The sequence below is a fragment of the Gasterosteus aculeatus genome, chromosome 9 (assembly GCF_964276395.1).
Source record: "Gasterosteus aculeatus chromosome 9, fGasAcu3.hap1.1, whole genome shotgun sequence".
Lineage (NCBI taxonomy): Eukaryota > Metazoa > Chordata > Actinopteri > Perciformes > Gasterosteidae > Gasterosteus > Gasterosteus aculeatus.
In genome coordinates this window covers 5415801-5440755 of record NC_135696.1, presented here as the reverse complement: position 1 = coordinate 5440755, position 24955 = coordinate 5415801, and the positions used below count along the sequence as shown (strand labels likewise).

Genomic DNA, 24955 nt, shown 5'->3' with positions numbered 1-24955 from the left:
AGCTAGTCAGCCTACATCTACTCCCAGTGCAGCTACACTTGAATATCCCTAATCTGCCTCCTCTGCTCTGCTTCTCCTCACGTCTTCAGTACGGATGTCAGAGATGGCCTCAGGACTGCAGGGTAGTGGGAGCTGTGTGTGTGTGTGAAGGGGCTTGTATCTCTCAGAATGCTCCCTCCGTCTACCGCTTTCAAAAATGCTTATTTTAAAACATCCTCTGGACGCTCTGAAATTGTGACACGTAAACATGTACATGTCATGTCGTCGTTCTACACAAGCATTAGGCTTGTCTGGTAGACGTCCTCACAGGGTGCGTCCTCCTGTCCCCCGTCTGTGTCGGCTGCAGAGACCCGTGCTGCTGGGGGTCCATTTGGGAAGATGTGGGTTTGAGGAGGGATGTTTCTTGTAAGAAAGAGGAAGTGCGCTGTGGGGCTGGGCCTTCTCTCCCGGACACAAAAACAAAAGACGAGTGAGTGTGTGTCTGCTTCAGATTGTGTGTGTTGTGTGTTGTGTTTTCTCACCAAGACGACGGCTCCCTAAGCGACCCGGCCTGACGTCCTCGTCCAATGGGCTTTCAGCTAACGAGGCGGTTAGACTCTGCGTAAGGAGCGAGATATCGGAGGTTTGATGGGTCAAACAGCCACAGGACGGTTCCAGCAGGCAGCTATTTGGTTCCCGCTAGAAACCACATGTGTACTTTAACATTTTTTCCCATCAGTCAAGTTAAGATGTGAAGGCGCAAGTTCATTTTGAAAAGACACCACGCATGTAAGGAGACAGAACTGACTTGCCGTCCCCGTGTGGGGCCGCTCGCCGCGCAACTTTTTTTGACAAGTAAGACACTTCATTGTCTAGCAGATGATGCAACGTGAGTTTTTTCTGTCTTAAGTAGACCCTTTTTTTTACCTCAGACCTTCAGTCAAAGGGCTAAGAATCCATTTCAAAGACAAAATAGGACTCATGGATTAGTGTGTGAGCGAGACCAGCGAATTATTGGAAAAAGGGAAGAGAGAAAGGGATAAAAAGTTCCAGCTTGTGTGACTGTGTGTGTGTGTGTGTGTGTGTGTGTGTGTGTGTGTGTGTGTGTGTGTGTGTGTGTGTGTGTGTGTGTGTTTGTGGGTAGGAGAGAACAAGAGCTACGAGAGAGACCTCCATATGACTGGCACATGGCTGTGGACGTCTGCTCCGTCCACTTATTAGCCTAACAGACTGAAAACATTAAAACTTGGAGGAAGTAAGAGCAGGGGAGGAGGGGAGGGAGGGACAGGGGGAGGAGAGAGGGAGGGTTTGAAAGAGGGGGACAGGGTGACTAAGTCAGGAGAAAGGGGAAGTCTTCATGGAGAAGAAAAAAAGTCTGAAGGGAAGGAAGCAGCGGACAGAAAAAGGAGAGGTTACATGTGGCTATTTGAGGTGGCCGTTGAGTTATGGAGAGAGACAGAATAGCTGGTAAGTTGTGGCTTTTTCAAACTTGTCTCTTTAACGCTGAGGAAGCAGCTTCTTTGCAGTGGCAACAATCAGCTAGAAGCCACCCTAAGTTGTGTTTTCTTTACAGTTAGGGGGGGAAGACGTGTATGTGTGTGTGTCTCTATGTCAACTCCGCCCGTCCTATTTATTTCTCATATAAATGTGCAGTTTGAGCTAAAAACTGAGCGCTCCCGCTTTCTCATTGAATGCACAGCTTAGCTCAGTGAGTAAAGCTCATGTGACGGGCTGTCAAAGACGACTTCACAGAATCAGGAAACGTACTCACCATGTGCTAAGTGGCTGCTGAGCCGTAACTGTCAGGCCCGGGTTCGAATCCCGTCTGAGCATTTGACCCCCCCCCTGTGTGCAACCACGATCCATCTGTGGACGAAGGGACTTAAATCAAAGCATGATGATGCACTTGAAGCCGAGGAGTCCGATTAGTTCCGATTGACACAGATGGTTTATTTCAGGTAGTGGAGGCAAAGCTGGTCTGTCAGCTAATGTTGTTTTTGACAGGCAGCAGACTCTTTGGAGGAATGTTCAGCATGTATCAAAGCACCTGTGCTGTCTCTGTCCTCCTCAGTGCCTTCTGCTATTTACTTCTCAACAGAGGTCCTTCTCTTTTCCTTTTCTCGGTTGCTTCTCATTGATTTGCATCGGACCTTCTGCTCAGGTCCTCGTGTGTTTGGTCTGCGGCGAGAGGATAAAAGTAATCTAGCGTCCTACGGCGATTAAGGCCCGACATCATGCTGGGTGACACTGTGCAAATTAGCCTTTAATTCGACCGTTAATATGGTGACTGACTTCAGGCAGCCGTGTGACGCATGCAGACACCCCGTGCACCTGTTTCTGTTACCACTTGGTGGCAGTGTTGTTCCCTTTGTCCTCTTCTTTAGGCCAGCCACCGTGTCACCGAGAAGTTCTGTGAAATGTTCCATCTGGATGATGAATATTTTGGAGACAGACGGACATTTATTTAATTGTTTTTATGCGAGGTAGATGATTGAGTTTGGGCGAGAAGAGTGATGGAGTGATGTTGAGGCATCATGGATGTGCTATACTGCCTACTGCAGGTGCAAACCCACAAACCCCTGAGTCCTAGATCCTGGGTCCCTCTCGTCTCCCCACTTAAATAATACGTTCAACGTGACAAGTCGTCTGCTATGACAGAACCGTGTGGTCACCACGTTTTGACGCACTGCTTGGTGGAAATCCAACGAAGGGAATGGAAAACGAAGAGTTCAGTCTGGAAATGAGAGAATCAGGAATCAGGCACATTTGTTACCAAAATATGTTCGACATACAAGGAGTTTGACTTGGCTGTTGTTGCATAACACCAGACAAGACAATGGATGAGAAGACCGATAAGACAACATAGTGCAAGAACCACATAGTGGGATTTGAATTTAGAATTTAAATAAAAAATGTAAGTTTTAAAAGATTCAGTAGCTTGATTTAAGGACACATCTGTACAGCCCATCAAAACCAGTTTCGTATTTGTTAACATAAAGGCGGCCGAGGCCAGGAGCCATACATACCCATACCTTTTTCACAATTTGCATAATGTGATTCATTATGAATCACGCTTTCTATCAAAGTTTGACAATTGTCACTCCTGGTCTTCATTTCCAGTGCACAATATTTCTGTGGCACATGACATCCGCTGTTATTTCTGGACGGGCCTTTATTTTAACGGTACTTCAATGGTACGAAAGCGCTCTCTCTTCTCTGTGTTCCCGTGGATTCAGCCAGCGCCCTGCACGCCCCCTCACCCTAAAACCCACACGCTCGGCTTCCCACCCACTTGCACAAAACCGGGGGTTAAAGGGACTCGAGGAAATCACCAAGCGCACCATGTTCCATAAATGAAGTGCACAGGATATCCTGTACGAGTGAACACCCTGTAGTCCTCCTCCCACTGCCGTACCCAAATCTCACCTCATATTGTTCCTCAGATTATTATTTCATAATGATAAGTGAGGGCCAGCGTGAAAGCAGCCTGCTACGGGGAGTTCAGGGCTCCGACTGCACCTTCAGTCCGCCCAGAGGGAGGCTTTATGACGGGGGGAATCAATCAACATGACGGAGACACGGGTCAAGCCTCGGGTGGTGCAGCAGAAATATATCCTCGGTGGAAGCTTGTTCAGGTGTTTAAATGCAGTTAGATTTATGTTCAGTTAGGTGCAAAGAGGAAATTAGTAAGCGTCAAAAACTGAGCCAGCGTGTGCAGGAACATTGCATTTGTTCATTTTCATGCCTGAATTTCATCATTTTGACACAAGTTTTAAAGAGTCCCCCTAATCCTAATAGATTGATAACAGTATTTTTATTAAATAAATCACAACATGGAGTATCTTACATTGATATATGTGAAATCATCTCTTTTCTTCAGCCAATACTTTTAATGAAAGGGATACATCAAATAAATACACCAAGAATACATGAATTACATGTATTCTGAAGAGCTGCATCACCTCTGTAGGTGCGTAATTCTCATCCCTTTTTAGAAATAGGTGTTCCACAAGAGTTCTCATAGAAGGACTGAGGTTTTACCCCAAACTGTTTGCTTCTGAAGAACTGTATTTTGAAAGGAAAGTCTTTCAACGGTTCTCCGGGAGACAAAGTGCTCCATTGACAAAACCCCCGATCCCTCCCCCGTCCAACAACTATGATGGGGAACAATTGTTGTGGGCCGTTCTGCACAACATACACTTGGTTTCAGATGAACTCTGCATACTGGTAGAACCCCTTGGAGGGTTGCTAGATAGCGTTTGTAGGAGTGAAAGAGGAAGCTCCCGGTGGAACCGTTCCATCACAGAAGTATTCTCTGTAAAACCCCGTGTGGGGAGTGCAGGGCTGGTTTTGAGGTAAAACCCTGTTAAAGGGTTTCATGCGAAACCTTTGTAAAATGCTCTCCTAGGAACCATAAAAGGTTTCTCCTATGAGGGAACGTTTATATGTATGTGGGACTCTCACTGGACTACCGCTCTGCCTCCCCCAGTCTCACTGTTCTGTCTTTAAACTATATATTGCCTGTCCTTTAATCCTTTCTTTGTATTTTTCACCGCAGTAATAAATTGGTTCACCTCACCATTCAGAGATATTATTTTGGCTCCTTCCTAGAAAAGTCGGTCAAACTGATCATCTCTAAAAGAAAAGAAAACGCTGCAACCAGCCACATGAGCACCAATGGGCCAACAAGCCACACTGAAATATAGAGGTTGGTGTTGTGCAACTTCCTGCAAATGTTTATGGTTGTTCTGGATTCCGGTTTGCATTAAATGCACGAGCAACAAGCTAGAGCCTTAGATACACAGTAATGTGTGCTGCGTGAACTGCATGTCAATATACAAACAACAACAAAATGATACGTGCAACAGCGAAATTTCAATGACATATTAAATGTTGAAGTTATTTAATAGCAATAAACAGACAGCCTTGTTGATGAAAAATGTATTTATTCATTCATTTAGCAGAGAAAATGCACACCAGTTAGTGAGCGGCTCATCTGCTGTCCCCAGCCAGATGTTTTTAAGGCAGAAAATACAAAGTGGGAAATTACTTTGGAAACAACAGCTTGTGCATTAGTCAGTAGATTACACACTTTCACGCCCAGAACTGTATCCATCATCGAGGTACACAAAGAGCATACAGAACAACTTTCCCAGAAACACAGAGATGCAGTATGGGGCTAAAGAATGTTGGTTAAGTTGATTGATCCCACAATGCAAAGGCCTCTGTGTTCACGCTGCTTTAAAAAAAGAGCACCGTGACACGCAGACGGACTCGCGTCTTGCGTGTCACGGTGCATTTGGGAGCCTGTAAACCTGCACATGTATAGGACCATAATCAAGTACTCACTGCAAAAACACACACTGTGGGCCTCACGAGGGTGAACAGTGTGTGTCCAAACTGGAAAAAGAGCAGAGTTGCAGTGAATGTAACAGAGTAGTTTGTTTTGTTATAAACAGAGGGGAAGGGGGCAAAAACTGTTACTCAAAAGGTTCACCGGGATGGCCGTGAGCGTCAGGGGGCTCCGCAGGACTCTTCCTGGGGCAAGAGAGAGAGCGTTATTCCTCTCAGCGATACATCGGCCGGATCGCACAGCGTCTGGCGCTCACTCCTCCGTAGCTCAAGAACGTCTCCCCCTTCTTGGTCTTCTGGTTGAGGTTTAAAAAGGCTCTTGGTTGCCTGCTTGATTCACGCCACCTGTGAGGGCGGGTGTGGCGTGTGTTTTTTGTCTCACTGAGTACTGCAGAGGCTTGTTGCACATGGTTTCCAGTGCAGCTTGCAACTTGGGCCACACACACTTTGTTACATATACATTTATATGTATATACATATATATAATGAGGTGCACCATAAAAACGTATTTACGCACAAACTCAAATAAATGCCCATACGCAGCTGTCAGGGTGTGTGATATTAAGTGCACTCTTACAACGTGCACTCAAAGCTTAATTACACAGGTTAGGACAACAGGCGTCTCAGGGGACAGATAGTCTACCGGTAAAGCTCTGTGATTGATGCATTAAGGATAGAATGGATTCAAACACTGAGCATAAACACACCACAGCGCGCTCTGTTCTTTCTCCGAAGACGCCTTTGCAGCGTTTGTTGTAGGAAATAACCAGACTGCAACGTAAGCCCACAGTGTTGTTCTGTGTTAGCATCGACCTCTAGGGTGTTGGGGTTAAGGGCCACTGGGTGGGCTTGGCATCGCGTTAGTGGCCCTTAGAATAAAGCTTTTCATTCAAGTGGGAAATTTCCTGAAAGCTCGCATGGCTGTAAACGCGCCAGGCGCTGGCGCTGCACCTTATTGAGATCACCGGGGGGCGAAATTAGTTTCCTGTGGCCCGTGCTTTAGTTTAAAGTTTCTTTTGAGGGCTGATTGTTGACCAGCCTCTATTCGCTCTCATGACCTTCACGATGAGTTTGGGAATGGTAAAGCAGAACTAGAATGACAATTGATCCCAAACTCTCGACTGCAGCCCCGTCTGGCTCCAAACAGGAAGCTGTAAAAACCTGCTCACTCATGACCAATCAGCATACACAGCGATAGCATCACTTCTTGGTCCTGGGGGAGAGAGGAAATACTGTAGCACGTCCCACAGGGAGATAGTGGATGCGGTTAAATAAATGCAAATACCAACTTTGACATTTCATCACTTTTGTTTGTATATACATCTATACTGTTTCTCTGTCCCCAACAAAAGACTACTAGAACAATAAAGTGTCCACAGCAGCTGTTAAGACAAGAAGTGTAAACATACACATCAAACATTGGCCTGCCCCCCCCCCCCTGAAAAAAGAAGTGTGCGCTGGACTCGCTGGTCAGCTGTTACCACCAAGCCCTCTGAGATTATGTCTCAGAGGGCGGGTTGGTGCACGAATCCCCCCTCTGATTGTTCAGAGGTATTCGTCGCTAATGTCAACTTTCTCCACTCCAGCTCCCACAGAAGTGACTGCTCTTTAATTAACACGTCAGCTAGTCTGTAGAGGTTGTTTACTCAAAAATTAGGAGCCTTAATCTCAGATTTAAACCGTGGTCCCTCTCCGGCTGTGACAGGGGGAGCCGGGCCTCCCTCGGCGGGGAGGGGGGGGGGGGGGGGGGGGGGGGGGGCGTTCGGCTGTGGGAGAGGATCCCACCTGATTGCCGGCTCGGTTAAAGTGACTATTTGACATATTGTCCACTCGCTCCGTCTGAAATCAGACCCAGGAGCCACTTAAAAAAAAAAAAAAGGGGGGGAATGACGGGGCCTGCTGTCTGCGTGAATGCCTGCGCGTACATGTATGAGCTTGTGTGGGGGTGCAGCGGGGGGAAACACACACACTCACACACACACACAGACACACACAGGGCACGAGGGAGAAGGGGGAGTGTGTTTCTAGCTGCAGGGAGGGGAGGAGAAGGGAGGAGGCTTGCCTTCTTTGCACTCTCTGAAGTCTGAATGCAGCGATATAGTAAAGTTAGTGGGCAGTGAAAGAAAAAAAGAGTTGTGAGCTCCGACTGTGATTCTCATTCACGGGAATCTCTCAGCATAAACCGGCAGCACACTTGAAAGCTTTGGTGAAATTTGATTGCCCGAAAAGATGTCTGATTCTGGAGTCAATCCACACTTGGAAGGGATTATTTCAGACTTTGAAGGTTTGTAGTTTGTTTCCTGTTTTTCTTTCACTTTTAAGTTTACTTAAATGCGTTTATAGTGAACCAGAAAATATTTTAGAAGTTTGTGAATCATATTAATATTGAACAATATATTTCAACTTTGTGTGTGTGTGTGTGTGTGTGTGCTTAGTAGTGTGCATGGTACCGTTAGAGACAGGGTGTTGAGCATGTGCCAAGTCCCTGTGGCCTTTAGTCTGCTGTTGATTACTCCCAAGTTACATCAATAATACAAACAAACAGGACGAACACCAAACTACTGCTTCACTGGAAAAGCCCTCAGCAGAAAACACCAGGAGGGAGACAGTGACAACATCAGCATTAAGAACTAACATCTGTCCGATCTCCCCGTACAACATTCACAACTTTGTCTCTCTTTTGTTGGCTGAGCCGGTGTGGAGCTGGCCTTAATTCCCTTTGTCCTCCTCTTCCTCTTCCTTCCTGTTCCTCCTCCGGTCAGACCGCATCCCTCCAGCTGCTGTTTGGCCTGATGCTCACTGCGAGATGTCATGGACATCACAAAAAGTATAAATCCCCATCCTGGAAGTTCCTTTTCATCCGTATTCCTAGTAGTGTTTGACCAGTTGCACAGCACCTGCCCATTGATTCATTTAATAAATAGTTTAACCTCCAGTTCATAACCTCAAGTTAATTTTGCCTTCATCTCTCCCTTGTCTCATTGACAACGCTTGATTAGGTTTTTAAACGCTACACAATTGCATAAAAGAAAATGCACAATTGGATACTTATGCCAGCTTTGTTTATGATATTACTCTTTTATGTAATTATGATAATCAGACACATTTGTGCAATTATGATTTTTTGTTTATATCAGGTAAGGAGCAAATTCATCTGGTTGTACCTTGTTCCCTTCTCCTTCATTTTGAACTGACTATATTCATATTCATCCACACCACAAAGGTCACACCCTCCGAACTAATTCACATCAAGCACACCGTGGCATTTACTGGTCAGCAGGAAACAGGGCATCATTTTTTAAAGTATTATTTTAGGTCACATGCAGCAGTTGCAACCTACACAGATAAAGGTGATGAATAATAAATCCATATAGGGTTCTTTAGTGCGTGCTTTTGGAGTGCTGTTGGAACCTTATTTTTTAAGTTCCAAGTGAACCCTTTTTTGAGACTTCTGCCTAGAATCCGACACAACCGGTTATACATAAAACAATCCAGAATCCTCCCTGGAGGTTTTGATTCACTTTTCATCTGGAAAGGGTGTTAACGAGAACTCACCCAGTGGGTTCTCCTGGGAAACATTTTTATACCCCAAGGATTTAGAATCCAAAGCGGGGCTCACAAGGGCAAACTTTCAAATTTCCTTTTAAATCCTTTAAATCTTTCTCTACCCGAGCAAGGGTTTTGTTTTAACAGGTAAGCCTAGGACAATGGCAACTAAGTCCAGTGTTTTTATAGGGCCTGGTGTGTGATTGTGTGAAAACAATCATTGTTCAAAACCACAGTTTTTGTCGGAGGATATTTTTATATCCATCCTTTCAACAATAACTCTTTCTCCCAAAAGGGATTCTGTATGAAAAGGGCTCTTAATGGGCAACCGTGGGTGAGTGGAGAGCGGAGTCGTCCTTCGGTTAAAAGATTGGCAGCTTGTCTGTCAGTGTGTATTTGGGAAAGACACAGAACCCCGAAATTGCTGCCCTGTACACTGAGGAGGAAACAGGCACCAAGAGGGAAAGGCGATGCAACTGGTGGGCCCGCTTCAGAGGTAGTAACGCCTCTTGGGTGAACTCACGTGTGGGACTATTATTGAAAAGGGACGATAGAAACCACCATAACAACTACACGCTGAAACCATTTTAGGATTATCCAAAAGGTAAAACATGCCTCTGTCTGCTGAATCCAAATGACTGTCACCAGAGAAGAAGCCCAGAATAATCCCATGTTTGTATGTGCACAGAGACCTTGTGAGTCCTACGTGGATTCCTGCTATGGCTGCCAACCTAAACTGAGCTTTGACTCCAATCCAAAGCATTTTGCACTGATTAAGCCTTAAGGTGCCATGTTGTTGAGGGAGAGTGGCACTTGGACACAGACAGGAAATGAACATTGAAATGGAGGAGGGTGCATGTGTGTTGTACAATTTCTAAAACCAGACCAGAATGGCTCAACGGCATTTGCACATACAGTGGACTGTGTCAGAGCAGTTGTGTAAGAGTTGTATTTTTACAGGTTGTTACGCAACAAACATACACACTGACTATCTGACCAGATGAGACTGAAGATATTAGTCTGTCATTTCAGATGGTATTCTCCTCCCCTCCTGTTATCCATATTGCCAAGGCCATCTTTGGCTGAGTACAGCCGGTGTGTGTGTGTGTGTGTGTGTCTGTGTGCGTCTGAGTGTGTAGAAAGTCTCTTGCTTCTGATAAAGATTCAGACTGAAGAAAAGGCCGGGAACTTCACCTCTTCTATCACGTGTTACCCCTCCTCACAAAGCACCTCCTTTGAGCTGGACACAGGGAGTCGGGCACGAGGAGCCGTACCGCTGCTGCCGGGCAGCATTAGTAAACCCAACACCACGAGTGGGCAGCAGAAGGGAAATGTGTGTTTGACAGCGTAGCCTCAGGCTTTGGTTCTGACCAAGCAAAAGTGCCGTAGTGTGGAATTATATCTCGTTGTTTGGCCTTGTTTTGTCAAATAGGAGGTTTTTCCTGGTTTGGCCACGTGGACCTGTATTCTGCGGCTACTGACTTCTGATTAACTCCACTGTGCATAAACTGGTTTCATGTAACCCGTTTTTGACAGTGTAACAGTCTTGAATACTTGACTTATTGTGTGTGGCTAGAAGTACCAGACCGATTAGGAGTTCAAGGCTGTGTCTAGTACATGTTTTATTGATTAAATTCCTGGTGCGGTGGGTTTCTTGTTCTTACTGTAATGTATGTGCTGAGTTCACCTTCAAACAAAGTAAAGACATTAAACGATTTGTGTTTACAGGCGTCAAGTAGGCAGAAATATTAATAGTGATTTTGTTTTTTAGTGACCTTTTGTTTGACATATTTGTCTTTTTCACATTAAAAGCCTTCACTTGGTTTTCTCGTGAAATGTATGCTGGGAGTGGGATATTATTATTATCATTATTGTGCACGAGATTTGTAAAAAATAACAAAGTAACAAACAGGTGTGAAATTCAATCCACAGACCATCAGTTAGCGAACACAATGACATCATTTTTATTAGCTGGAGCGGAATGTAAGCATAACTAATCTTTTTTTAACTGCTGTGCGTCCCATTTCTCAACGCGTCTATCTCAGGTCTCTTGTTCCTCCTCTCCCGCTCTCTGTGTTTGTGTTCCTCCCTCTAACTCGCCACTATCTCCTCTTGGTGCATCTGCGCCGAGATGATACTGTGTGTGTGTTTTGCGTTCATCGGTGGGGACGTCCTTGAGAGACACGTGATGACGCTCATGACAAAGAGGCGGCCTGGCCTAACACCTGGGCCGCATTATAGGACCAAGGACCGTGAACCAAAGCGAGGATACAGCTGCCTCCATCTTTGTTTTTATTGTGCAATCGTTGGTATGTTCCGCGTGATATAGCGGACACCGGGCGGTGATAGGTAGCGGTGGGACGTGGGGAGACGAGTCTCCTGCTAATGAGAATCCTCCGAGGTGGACTCGACCTCTCGCTTGCAGCTCATAGTCTGGGAATGCTGTTTCAATGGGAACGACACTCCTTCATCCGTCTGTCAGTACCACACTCGGTCCTTCTTCTGTCTAGTGTTGCAGGATCCGGTGTGGTATTCATGCAAACAATGTCCGGGTTGGAAGTAAAATACTGGAAGAAGAAAGACCCAGGAGAACGAAAAAGAAGCGTGAGGAGATTTGAGCGATCGTCTGAGTGAGAGACGCCCTGGAGGTCCCCCCCCCACCCCCATATCTCCTTATTCCCAGACAACATTAAAGCACAGAAAGATTCAAAATGATCCCTGCTCTTAAATCATGAGCACTCGGCTGCACGGCCTCTAAATACAAACAAGCGGCTTGAGAGGAAAAAGCACTCAAGTCCTCTGCTGTGATCCTACGCCTGTGGTCATATAATCACAGAGCAAAGCAGCCAAAAACAGAAATACTAATCTAGGATCCCTTAACAGGTCACTGGCAAACAGCGCCATGGCTCAGCTGTTATATTTGGGCAAAAGCTTGTTAATACGAACCCTGATATCCTTTACTTGGCAGCTTTTGTTCTCACGGCTCTTCTACAACTTAACAAAAGTCTACAGCAAGTGTCGGGAGACGTTAGCTTGCGCAGGTTTTAAGAAAAAGTGTCGGAGGCCTCGGGGGGGCTTGAAGAAGCCTTGCTTGTTCCACAATACAGTCTCAAAGGGCGCATCGCAACCCCTCAGCTCCCGAATGAACTCTGCAGACCAATTTTGGTCGAGTCGACATATTCTCTGGCCGGAGTTGAAAGTGACCACGGCCTTGGACTCCATCTCAGCAATCGTAAAACACGAGGTCGAGGAAAGCGGCGGTAAGAGGGACACAGTCCAGTGGCGCTGCGGGTTCAGGCGCCAGCTTACAAGTATAATTCTTCCATGTGTGTCTCTATGAAAGGGTTGGAGATGAAAGCTTTTTCTGTGCCCTGTGCGGGTCGTCTAATGCGTTCCACACACAATGTGTCTTCATGTAAGTTAGCCCTGCAGTCTGAGCATCGGTGTTCTACAGCGCAAGAATGCCAAAAGATTGTATCCTTTACCTAGACCTTTTTTTAAGGTCTAGGTAAAGGATACATTGGAGGTCGACGAGGGCCTAAAGATATTGACATAAACTCCAAAATGTTTGTGCAGATCTGTTTATTGCCAAAGTGAACAATAACGTCCTTGGTGATTCCGACTTGGTGAAGTTGGCTGTTCTGGGGTAAATTAATTCAAATGCCCATCATGTTGTTATGAAGCAGTTTATTATTATGTTATTGGTGATGCAGGCTAGTGTGCGTCGGTGTGTGTGTAGAGCGGCAGCTTTGATGTGATTGTGTTGAGCTCTGCATCCTCGAGCAGAGTTTTACAAAGAGTTCAGTGTAGATGTGGCCCCCTGGTCCTCTCCCTGTGGGTGTAGTCGCTTAAAAATAGACACAAATCCATTCCCGTGATACACACTTGCACGTTTTTTAGTTTTTTTACGAGCACTTTGAACAAAACTACAAATTTACCCTTTTCATCCACCCATCCATCCATCCATCCATCCTTTTCAAAGTTACGTAAATGCACGCTCAGAGTGGACGCACTGCAGGCCGCAGGCAGATCAAATAATCAGCGCTGCGTTCCGGACTGTAGGAAACAGGAGATTCCCTGCAGGGTGAGCGTGAGACGAGCGGCCTAAGTAGTGTATCATTGTGATACCAGCTCGTGGCCCTTCTCTTGGCACGGCAACTCCAAGATGGGAGTCAAATTCAAGTTGACTTTGAGCCATTGCTCTCATCCCAAGGGTTGATCCCAAGCCGCGGTATCTTCATCTTGGACGCGGCAGCTATTTTTCCCACGTCACCACTAACCGAGGGGAAGGACGTGCCTCCATCTCTGCGCTCGTGTTACTCGTAAACAGGGAGACCTTTTTTTTCCCCTCAAAACGCTTGGCGGGGAACAATGCTCGGCTGACTGCGTGCATTGTAACATGTCCTATAATGCTCTATTTGACACCAGTGCACCACGCACATAAACATACCCACACGTGTCGTGGCGAAACAACACATAAATTGACTTAAACGTGGAGCCTATTATAGTTCAGTGAGAAACCTGCTGCTCGTGAGGGGGATGTAGTAAAGTCAGATAAGTAAGGCTTAGCGGCGAGTGCACGCTGTGTCCTCTGTGATGCCAAACGTAATTGCCTCACAAGCCCTCCCTCAAACCTCAGGGGCTGTGCGACGGCACCTGGATACTGTTCATAATGAGTTCTAGAAAATTACTTTGTTTACTCCTTTTATAAATGTTTTATGTTCCCACTTACATGGTAACGCAGTGACGTGTTTCAGTGGGCAGGTGGAGGCGGATTAGTTCTCGGAAGATGTCAGTTACGGCTGGCTGGTAACATTTGTGGTTTATTTTTACATCGACAAATGGTGTTCGGTTTTACCCACAGTTGAATTTCTTCCCTGCATTTAATGGGCAGCTGCAATTACTCATTACTTTTCAGATCCTACATTCCAAAAACCTTTTGGTGGCCCTGCCTTGATTGTCTTGCATTGCACCATTGCATTGCATCCGTGTTCCTACTATTCTATCAAGTCGCAGCAACAGTTTTTTATTTCCATTGAGCATATTTTTTCGTGAGTAATCGTAGAACGGCCCAAACATCCAAAGATATTCAGTGTGCAGTCCTACAATAGATAGAGGGAAGCAGAAAATTCTGATTTGTTTTAAAATAAATAAAGAAGTTGACCCCGTGACTGTGTTTGTCTCTCCCACGCAGCTCTGAAGAGGTCCTTTGAGGTGGAGGATGTCGACACCTCATCGCACTTGTCACCCGGCTCCCGTCGGACAACCAACTCCCCCCACCGCAACACCGCCATGTCCCCCACCAGCATCTACTACCGTGACTTGGGCACCGCCAGCTCCACCGCCGCCACCACTGCCAACAACAACAACCTCAACTTCTCCCAACCCCGCTCCATCATGGGGGGAGGGGGCTCCAAGACCCCCGAGCCTGTGTCACGGCGCTCCGAACTCTCCATCGACATCTCCTCCTCTTCCTCCTCCAGCAAGCAGGTGGACAACGTCACCAGCCCCGCTTCCGTGCGCTTTGCGGCCAACAGCGCTCTGAAGCGCCCAGAGGTCCTGGGCCACTCCAAGACGCCCGAGACGAGCCACAAGAGGGAGGTCACGTTCGCCAAGGCGTCTTCCGAGTCCCCGGTGATCCGCCGCAACGAGGGCAACTACAACAACAACGGCACCAGCCGGACCGCCGAGCAGAATCACGCTCGCAAGTTGGAGCCTACGGCCCCCGGAGACGTCCGCAAGCCCGACATCAGCATCACCAGAGCTCCCCCAGAAAACAACGGCCACCACCTTCCTGTGCACCACCCGCACCACCCCAATCCTCACCACAACTCCATCGTTACCACCTTCCGCTCCTCCTCGCCCAGTCACGGCCGTAAATCCCCCAACCCTGACAGTAAGTCTGATTCATCATGATACACTGACAACTGAAAACAACTAAAATAACAAAAGTTATGATTTCATTCAGTGTCCACACCTAAACACATTCAGTGTATTCTCCAGGATGAATTAATGCATTGATTGCAATTCCTTCTCATAGAACATGTAAAAAGCATTCTTATCCACCGTTGGTTAAATCGATGTCAATCAATGCTACAGAGTTCTCTTTACGGTCATTCATCAATTTTCCGGAAAGTAACCCTTTTTGTTTAATGAGCGACTATGCCAGAGGCATCGTTTCTGCTGACCTTCAGTGGGCTTCTACCTTGCAGCAGGAATGTGGAAGAAGGATGGAGGAAGATTGAAATAACCAAACATGTGACCTGCTTCTGTCAGTGTTTTTTTGTGTGTGTGTAGACAGCAGCCTAATACATTGAAATACATTAATAGTTTCTGTCCTTGGGTTTATACCAAACAATCCTATACCATAGATTGGTTGATTTGCTTGTATACCTTCTGTGACTTACTGGGACTTTCTGGAATTTCCTCTGGATCTCATCTAAGATCTCATGATGTTGTTGGCTTGTCTAAAAACGGAAAAGCTTACTATTTTATCATAGCAGTGCTTCTCCGCCTGTATGATTGCTCTACCAGTTTGATGTGGCACTGTCATCAGTGGGGAAGCTGTCTTAAAACTTAAATAAAAAACTCATTACATTTAATTATTTGTGAAGCAAGGAGAAAATTACAATCACTCTCGACTGTAAATTATTCGACATACAAACTCCACATGGGTAAAAAAAATTGGACATTTTCCAGATAAGATTTCATATGGATTTTTTCTTCCCATATGTTCCTGCTCCTTCTCCGCTCACACTGAGGTAACAGACTGACCCCAGTATCAGATCTCTCACTTAGAGAAAGGTCAGTAACAGGAGCAGCCTTGTGATTAGTCCGATGTCTGCATGTCTGTCAGTAACACAAGCGGCCCCGTCCTTGACGGCCTCCCCGTCGGTCGGAACAGCAGACTGCACGTCTGTGTTTGTGGTTGTCCACGTCTGTTCTTGATGCAGCATTGAAAGCATGACCTTGGCAGCACAGGAACAGTAGTGTGGTAGTTAATAGTGAGCAGAGTTAAAGTTGCAGTAAAACCATATGAAACAAAGAAGGGTGGTTTAGAAGCTCGGCGCTGCACTAATATGTGGTGGTTAATGTTACATCTGCTGAAGAAAAAAAATGTCAGACCATTGACATATCAACTCTGTTCTTTTAGTTGACATGGTGAACTGGATACAAAACGGTTGCTTATTTACGCATCTGACAGCTGAAGAACACCATGATTGTCCTTTTTGAGTTGTGTTTTTGTCCACCATGCATATCTGAATCCATCATTTCCTCTCTTTTCGCTCCGTTTTTGATGTCCGCCAAGTCCTGAGGGATACTTCTGCCCCCTTAGCTGCTAAATGCTCTGTAAATGTACACTGGGTCTTTCCCTGTAAACAGCTGCCTTGTGTGACAGAAGATGACGCTATGAGAGCGGTTAGAGTGAACCAAAACAGTAAAGATGTAGATGGGGGATTTAGACAATGGGCGGAAATCCAGCTCCCGAGTGGAGCCGATCAGATGGATCCCTGTTCCCGTATCACTATCTACCATCCTGTCAACTACGCAATACAATTACCGCTTGAATAGCTCTCGATCTAATGTAATGATGGTACCTCATGTCTTATTGATTTTGGCTATTCAAAACTCCTGTTTTGTTCTCAATACTAACTGTGAGATGAAATGGTGCTTGTTGTTGTGGTCATTACCCACCGTACACTCGCTGTCTCCAGTGTGTCCGTTCGCCGCGCTTCATGTTTCCTTTTATGCTTCTAGGTCAAATAACTCCTAAACATCCGGTCTGTTTCGTGCTGAAGGTTAACCAGGGTTCTCTCCTAGCTCATGGGGGTGGTCCACATGTATTTGTCCACAGAGAGAGGCTCTGGTGGGGCTCTAAATGAAGGGTGACCTGGCACCGGGGGGCCCGGGGGGCTCTGACCGAGCCCACCCTGCTCTGCCCTAACAAAGCCTCAAGACAGCTGAGAAGAAACCAAAAGAACTCTATGGATTGGAAATCATTGCAATATTAAATGTAAAGTATAATATGTCAATCTCAGTTATATGGGAGGAACAAAAATACATTGTTCTCTTGGTATAAGGGGAAAATGAGAATTGGAACTTTTTCACCATTGTTGAAACTTTTAATGAAACTTCTTCAGTGACAGGAATTACAAAATATATAGACGTGTTTTTATTATTTTCCCTTATGGCTGTTGCCTGTGTTTTTGGAAGTATTTTTTCCAGGAGGAAATGACATCACACATCATTTGTGCACATAGATATACACACACACACACACACACGCACACACACACACACATACACACACACACACACACACACACACACACACACACACAAAGGCACACGGAATATCCTGTGCTTCCTTCCGTGTTCCTTTAGCGTGATTGTTTCCCCTGCTGAGTGACCTCACCGCGGCGTGCTTCCTCTCTCAGGGGTCAGCTGATCTAAATCGGTCCGCTTCCTGGCAAATATCATCCGTGTACTTTGATCACAGCGAGCGTGTTACATAGTGGGTGTTTATGCAAAGGGTCAACATGAAACGGATTGTGGGCGCACACAAACAGGCTGTAGAGCGACGTGCGTTTGTTGTAAGATACATCAAATCGTGTAGTTTGTCGTCCTTGATCAGCGGAGGAAACAGACACACAACAGCAATTATTGGATTAGAAGATAAAACTCATCGACTAATTCTTTTTTCACTTTTATGATGTTTTTAGAATTCTTCTATTCAACCATTGTTTGGAAGGCAAACGACATTTGACAAATAACAATGAATTAATTAATTTCCTGAAACGTCGACTGTTAATGATTCATTCTGAGCAAATTGACACTCAGTCCACTTTGTTTGTACAAAGAATTGTCCAGAATTTTCCTCTTTGCATTGGGTAAAGTTAAGCCATGAACAGCTTCACGCTGTGGGAGACGCACATACCAAATCTATCTGTCATGGACTCATTCTGAGGGTGTCTGTTCTGCTCTGCTGGGCTCAGCAGCTGTGTTCTGCTGCTCATCGATCCATCAAACACCACAGAAAGAACTCTATGTGATATCTAAGCGAACACCAACTACGGTCAGAAATAGGCTTTTCTTATCGCTTCTCAGACCAGATTTCACGTTTGAGAATCTGTGATTGATCTTTTCTTTGGATCTCCATGTGTAGGAGATCTGCTGTTAGGGTGGAGATGAATACAATGCTGCAACATCCTTTCCATTATTTATTATACTGCTGCTTGTTCTCTTGATCGATTACTTTGTCTATAAAAGTACACAGTGATGCTCGATGCTGGAACCAAGAGGATATTTGGCATTAAAACCATAATTTAAATCTCTGAATAGTTTTCATTTATAATTCAAGTCTCGTTTGATATAAGACATTGAAAAAATGTGCAGGCACTGATTGTATTTGACATTGTAAAGACAAATTCTTTCTTTTGATTGACTTCTCTTCCTGTCACTAGACTCAACAGACAGAGCGCTTGAACATGGATGGTCTCGCTGTCACTGTGCTGATCGAAATGGAGGGTTTCAGTTGGGGTCACATAACCTCATTTAGAAACTTCTTCAGTTTTCTTATGGGGAAGGTAGAAATGTCCACCTCAGCTGGATTACTGTTACAGCACTAAAGAAAAGAGAAGGGAAGTCAAGGCTGAGACACGTTCTGCAATAAAGAAGAAATGTGCATTTACAGCGATTCACTTGCTATGTGCACCATGTTCCAGGTCTGATGGTAAATCTCAATCTCAGTAAAGCCAGAATATGCCGGCTGAACTGGAATATTTCCTAATATTGCTAGAATATCTAGATTATCACATTATTTTTCCCGAGGTGTCGAAAGTGAAGCCAATCGTCCTTTCCTTGGTCTGACCTTCTGAAGGTGGAGAGGTGGAGACAGTGGAGGGCGTTGGGTGATTTGTCTCACATGTCCCATAGGTTAGCAAAGGGCACACACACACACACTTTCTTCATCTCAAAGTTTTTATCATAGTTTGGTTATCTCTGTCACACCTAAACGCACACACATACACACACATATACATGCACACAGGCAGACTTGGGCGAAGACCATTACTCAGCGTGACTTGTCGGCCAATTACCCCAAAAATAAAAGGTGGCAAAGAAGCTAAGAGAAGGAAAGACAGACTTATTGTGATGGGGAACTGCTGCTGACTGAGAATAATGCGGCTGCAGTGGTCTCACAATACGTGGTCTCCCTTCTAGAGATCAATTCAATCAAGTGTAATCAACAGCAAACTTTGGATCACTCTCTATTATGGCTGCTGGGTCAATCTTGATATCTTATTCCCTTTCTGTGGGATCATATTCTGAGGATACAGTCGGATCACGTTACACGTTACATAGCGAGCTAAGATGTTTGACGGAGGCGAACAGATTAGGCGATAATCAATGATTTCAGTCACAAACGCATGGGACAAATATACATTTGAAAAAGCCAGCAGTGATATCCTTCTTTAGAAATCATGACCAGGTTACTTTATAATCCACCTTGTTCCTCGTTTTGAGAAATGACTCAAAAAACTATTTCATTTTAGCCGTAGTTCCTGCATGAAACTGGCCACTGCTGCACAGATTGTCCAAAAAGAGAACAACCTAGATCAATAAATAGCACTGCAGTGTAGAAGGAAAATATGTTGCCAACACCATGTTTTTTCTGTGACTTTTTCCTTTTTTTCTTTGCCCTAATGTGCTGCCATTATATTGTATCCCCGAGGGAGTCTTAGACTAAGCGGCCTGAAAGCGCTCCGTTCTCTCTGGAAGTCTGTGAGCCTCCACACTGTCACATCCGTCTGCTCCGCTCAGCGATGTCCCACGGTGATAACAGTGACAAGCGTCACCTCTCATTATTTTGAACGTTCTTTCAATGTTGTTGTGCTTTCCAAACAATCCACCGGGAGGCGCTGTCTGACAGACAAAGACCTACCGACAGTTGACCCGGTTTGCCGGTTGAATAAAGCAAGAAGAATAAACCAAGAAACTCCATGTGAGTTTAGTCCTTCTGTCTTTTCCCTCAGAACATTGATTAAGTTTCCGCTTAATCACTGGTGTTCTGTTTCAGAAAGCCACACAACACACAGATGTCAGCCTTTTTCCAATTCATGTCTTCAAAGCTCCAATACATCACAAAGAAAGGCACTCGTTTAAAACGTTGTCTAGCAGCTCTTTGACGTGGGGACACTAAAAGGAACTGGACATGATTTCTTTATATTTTGGAAGAGGAAGAGAGAAATGGGAAAGGATCCGCCCTTTAGTCCCAGATAAATAGACTCCTCTCTCCCCCAGATAAGGCTTTCGGATGTTGAAGTTTACATTGAGCATCTGGGGGAAGTCAAGGGTTAAAGAAGTTTCCCACCGCTGCCGAAGGACCTTTGTCCTCTTCCGTCATCTCGCCAAATCCCACAACTTCAGTAAACAGTTCATTCACTTTCTCCCCGCACGCTCTAGAACCAACACTGTCGCGTAATTCAACTCAACGTTCATTTAAAAGCACGTACATGTTAAAACACACACACACTTCCTGCAGGAGTTTAACAAAACAGGGCAACACACTCACACAAATGGCCTTTGTCGACGGTTTCATTCGCCGTGAGATAAAAGACAAACGCTGGGCCATCGCAGCCCGATGGAGCCCACGGAGATAATGCTTGGACCCGGCTTACGTTATCTCCGTCCTCCGGGTGAATCCTCCCTCGTGTTTATCCAGATGTAAGGCTCCGCTTTGTCCAAGGAACTGATGGGAAAATCATCTCCGTTGTCTTGGCAATTGGAAATGAAGAGCCTTGCAATGGAAGGGGAAGAAAACCCTGATGCCAGAGGGAGCCATGCATCCTGTGTCATCATCAAACATAGTTAATTAGGCCGACATGTAATGCAAATGTCTCCCATCAAGTATGAACACAATGGAATATGTGAATTTGGTCTGTCTCAACGGGATCCTCGACAAACTGTTTATTTTCGCACTTAAGAGTTGTTTTAACGCAGTAGAAAGGTTCATTTGAGGCGACGTCCACATTCCCTGCTAATAATGTTTGGCCCGCTTGTTGGCTCAGAGACGACATGCTGGAATACTATGAAGGTTCTTTTTTTTTTTTTATGTGTGCGTGGACAGACAGATGGCCGTTTGTGCCGCTGTCCTACTGTACCATCTGCTGCTGAATCCATTGTATGAGAGCCGATGAGGGCGCAGGGGGATTCTTGCGTGAGTGTGTGAGTCTGTCTGAACTGAGCATGTGTGGAAAATGTAAGATGTAAAAGTAAGATGGTGCAAAAAACAACAGAAGCGATAGAAAGTCAATCTTACACCAACTGCAAGTGAGTATGCTGTTGAGTTGGAAGCTTGTTTTTTGACTCGCCGGTACAGTCTGTTACGTGCCAGTTCTGATCCTCCACAGTGTCTGGCTTGTGATTGACAGGTCTGTACTGTTGTCAGTGTTTAATGCTTTAAACCTTTCAGTGTGTTTTCAGTTTGCAACATTCCTTTAAAAAAAAATTAGTGTTCAGTTGTACTTACCTCTACTCTTGTGTGTCACTTCTGGCTGAAACCACTAAAGTATTTCTTCAATTTATTTGTCCTCCACTTGGAGTAAAAGTACCCATCACATATGAACAAACATTGGAGTCTAGAGTACCGAATTCAATAGAAACCGAGCACAGGGGACTTTAAGGTATTTGAAGAAGGTTGCAGCAATCTACTGTTAGAGGTGTTTTTCACCACAGTTGAATAAAAGAAACAGACTTGAGATGCACGCGTCTAAAACGTGTTTTGAAGTGACACAGAACAAATGAACAGGACAGTCAGTGTAAAAATCATCACGGTCCCCTGAGCAGCGACAAGGTGATGCTGGGCGACTTTCACTGCCATCCACTCTGTTTCCAGCCGGTCGGCTTCGCAGACATTCGACTCTGCAAGCTCTCATCTCTCTCTCGACTGGGAAGCTCTCGGATCACAGGCAGCACAATGTAAAGATCGACCCAAAGAATAAAAAAATAATCAACCTTGCGGCAGCACTGCTTCAGCGCAGGCAGACAGAACTCATCTGGTCCTGGTGGAGCTTCGAGTTCCCTCACCTTTCTCACCTCACAGATCCATGTTTTAGATTAGCCGAGTAGCCCTCGCGCTGCCCGGGGGATCGGCCCGCCAGTGGAGGGTTTACAAGCAGCTTTTATGGAGTATTTAAAGGCGCTCATGGATGAACTGTTCAGAACTTCAGAACAAATTCAAAACAGAGGCTGGGTCTTTCATGCCCCACTAAGGTTTGCAGTTACGTGTCAATTAACGTCTTCAAAGAGTACCATCACCAGCGGTGGAGCCTGCCGGGGGTTTCACCTCCAGGCTCGACAGTGTGAAGTACTTTGTGATGCCGTGCAGCAGACTGAAAATGTCACCCTCACTCAGTGGAAGAGTAGCCAGATGGAGGAAGCGCGCTCGCAATTGGAGATGTGGGAGAGAGGCGAGTTGCTACAGATGATTTCCTCTGCGATGCACTCTGCTAAACAGAAAATCTCTCGCCGTTCATTCCTGGAAAGCACATTCGCTCAAAAAGATGCTGCTTCATGGTCTCTGCAGGTCTGCTCCTCTGTCCCCGCACAAGCTTTACGTTAAACAGAGTTAGCATCCTAACTGCAATAAACACTTCTGGGAGATGTGCAGCGGACGCACAGGGTTGAATTACAGAGCTCCTTCCCGTCCGCTTTGTCGTTTTTGTTGAGTCATCTCTGTCCCCCCCACCGGGATTCCCCCCGAAGGCCGATCTCCGTGGATCCGCTGTGTTTATTGTTCATCAGGGAAGGCTTTGACTCCGGAACGTCAACAGAAATAGAGTACATGTTGGTGTGTGTGTGTGTGTGTGTGGGGGGGGGCAGTTTGTGAAATTGGCTGCTGCTCATCTACAGAAAAGTAAAGAGTTGAACAGCCAGAAGCTGGGAAACATCCGAGATTTTCCAGAGGACAGAGGAGATGGCTTCAACTTGCAGGGAGCTTTACAACAACCAGGAGATGGAAAACATTTGTGAGTATCGGTTTGTTTGTCTCTGTGGTCTTCGGGGGAGCTCAGCTGCTTCAGACTTCTCTGTACAGGCATGAGGGACAACTGGTTTCCATTAAGGCCAATCTGCACGATTTGTCCTCCTCGGGTGTGGATGCTGAAAATGGACGGGACAAATCCCTCTCTTTCTTTTTATTAGATTGCGAACCTCTCTTTTTTCCCTTTGACCGAACTCTCTTTTACACTTCCTCATTAAATCCTTGTAACTCGAAGGAACGATTGACGCCCGAGTGTGCTGTGGTTTAATGGTAAAGAAACAAAGCTTTCATAGCAGTGAAAAACTCGCCCGCTTCCTCAGTCCTCGCTGCGGTGGTGGCCTTAGGAATTAAGCAGTCCAGCCGGGAAAGTTTTGGTGGCTTTAAAGAGACAAAAAAGAAACACTTCCTCTTAAACAAACTCTCGAGAACTCGAAAATCTGCCCAGTTTATCCCCTTTGCAGTCAACATCATGCAAAAAGCTGTGAGTTTTTACTCTGTTGGTTTGGCATAAGCAGAAAACTGCAGGGGAATAAACCTGCATCAGTGAATCCTTTTACTGTCAACGTGAGAAATGAAACTGTGTTTTGTATACATACATATAACATATATGCAGAAAGAAAGATTTGTACATGTGTCCTGTTGATGTATGTGCAGTGGTTTCAGTCAGACAGGGGGCAGAAGGTTTTGTCCCACTTGGAGACAAATCTCCTCTATCCACACGCACATGCTGTCTCCATTTGCACAGCAGGGGAGCAGAAGAACCCCCCCCCCCCTTAAAAAAACAACAGGAAGTCTCAAACAGACACAGCTATCTTCCCAGTAGACACCCAGGCCAGGACAGATGTTCTTCCTCTCTCTCTCTTGTTCCTTACTCTTCTGACCCCTCCTCCTCCTCCTCTTTCCTCTCTATTTGTCTTCGCCCCCCTCCCTTCCTCCTCACGCACCAACGATGTGTCACGGAGGCTCCTCTTTTAATCAGCTCCACATATGTGCTCTGGCCTGATTTGGGGGCCCTGTAGTCGTGGCAGCCAATCACAGCTCCCCGATGGAGCTCGAGTCAGGCCGCTCACCGCTACGTTTTCTGTCTTCAGTTTCCCCTCCGGCCCGCGTGACATCCCGCCACCAAATGCTCACGTTGTTTGAGCCGCTGTATTTCAAATGGAGAAAATTACGAAACGCGGATAGAATCTCCCGGTTTTAGCTTCTCAGAGGCAAAGTAAAGCTAACGACTCCGCTGCAGATACATCTAACTCAATCCACCCTCTGGACATTCAACCCGTACCGCGGTTTTATTCAGTAAATTGCTCCGTTCTGACTATATAAAACACGTGCATACACGCAAGCACGCATATTGTGTGTCCCCCCGTCTTTAAATCACCAAGCTCGGATTCTAATTGAAGTAATTTGCCGTAAATCTTTTTTCAAAGCTTGTTTTGAGGCTCTCGGGAGGACTAATAACACAGCAGACCTCTCCTTTAATCTTTGGTTCCCACAAGAGGAAACGGTAACTTCAGTAACTGGCAGGTCACGAGTGTCACTAGCAACATTGTTTATTGCGCAGCGAGAGCTATAAGGAATGTCGTCTTTGCTGAAAAGCGATTTGAAGCAGGAATGTCAGAAGCTATAGTGATTTTGTTTTTACTCGGAAACCCCAACAGGCTGCTTTTCATGTCTGCACGATGGTGCACACATCTACTTCTGGCCCTTTTTCCAGGTGATGTCCTGATGTTAGGAAAAAAAAAAGAATTTGCTGAGAGAAAGACCCCCATAAAGACTGTTGCATTTCTGTCCAAAATATTGACAAGCTGGAACAGTGACAAAAACTGAAGTAAGGCCCATCAAAATATTTAACTTAATGAAGCAGGTTGTGGAAAAAAAATGAACGTCTCACACACCAGAACGTACCTGCTGATCAGATGCAAGCAGATGCAAGCATTGGCAACTAATCTCCACTTAATCAGTTGTGAATTGATTCTATATTCATAAAATGATTCTGTGTTAGGTGGAGCAAATTAATGTGGTTCTGATCCAAAA

At 45.6% G+C, this 24955-nt stretch overlaps 1 protein-coding gene across 6 annotated transcripts in view; it reads left to right on the top strand.

The window, feature by feature from the left end:
• Nucleotides 1-24955, top strand: part of septin9b (septin 9b) — a 59595-nt gene that overhangs the window by 11067 nt on the left and 23573 nt on the right. For 2 of the 6 annotated variants that reach the window (XM_040186493.2, XM_078080259.1), the window contains exons 1-2: nucleotides 7394-7615; nucleotides 14072-14773. In XM_040186493.2, the coding sequence (XP_040042427.2) occupies nucleotides 7561-7615; nucleotides 14072-14773 (757 nt within the window). In that variant the 5' untranslated portion in view covers nucleotides 7394-7560. Of the gene's footprint in view, nucleotides 1-1279; nucleotides 1447-4590; nucleotides 4688-7393; nucleotides 7616-14071; nucleotides 14774-21244; nucleotides 22908-24955 lie in introns of those variants that run through there. The other 4 variants (XM_078080258.1, XM_040186495.2, XM_040186494.2 and 1 more) reach the window with 4 other exon arrangements.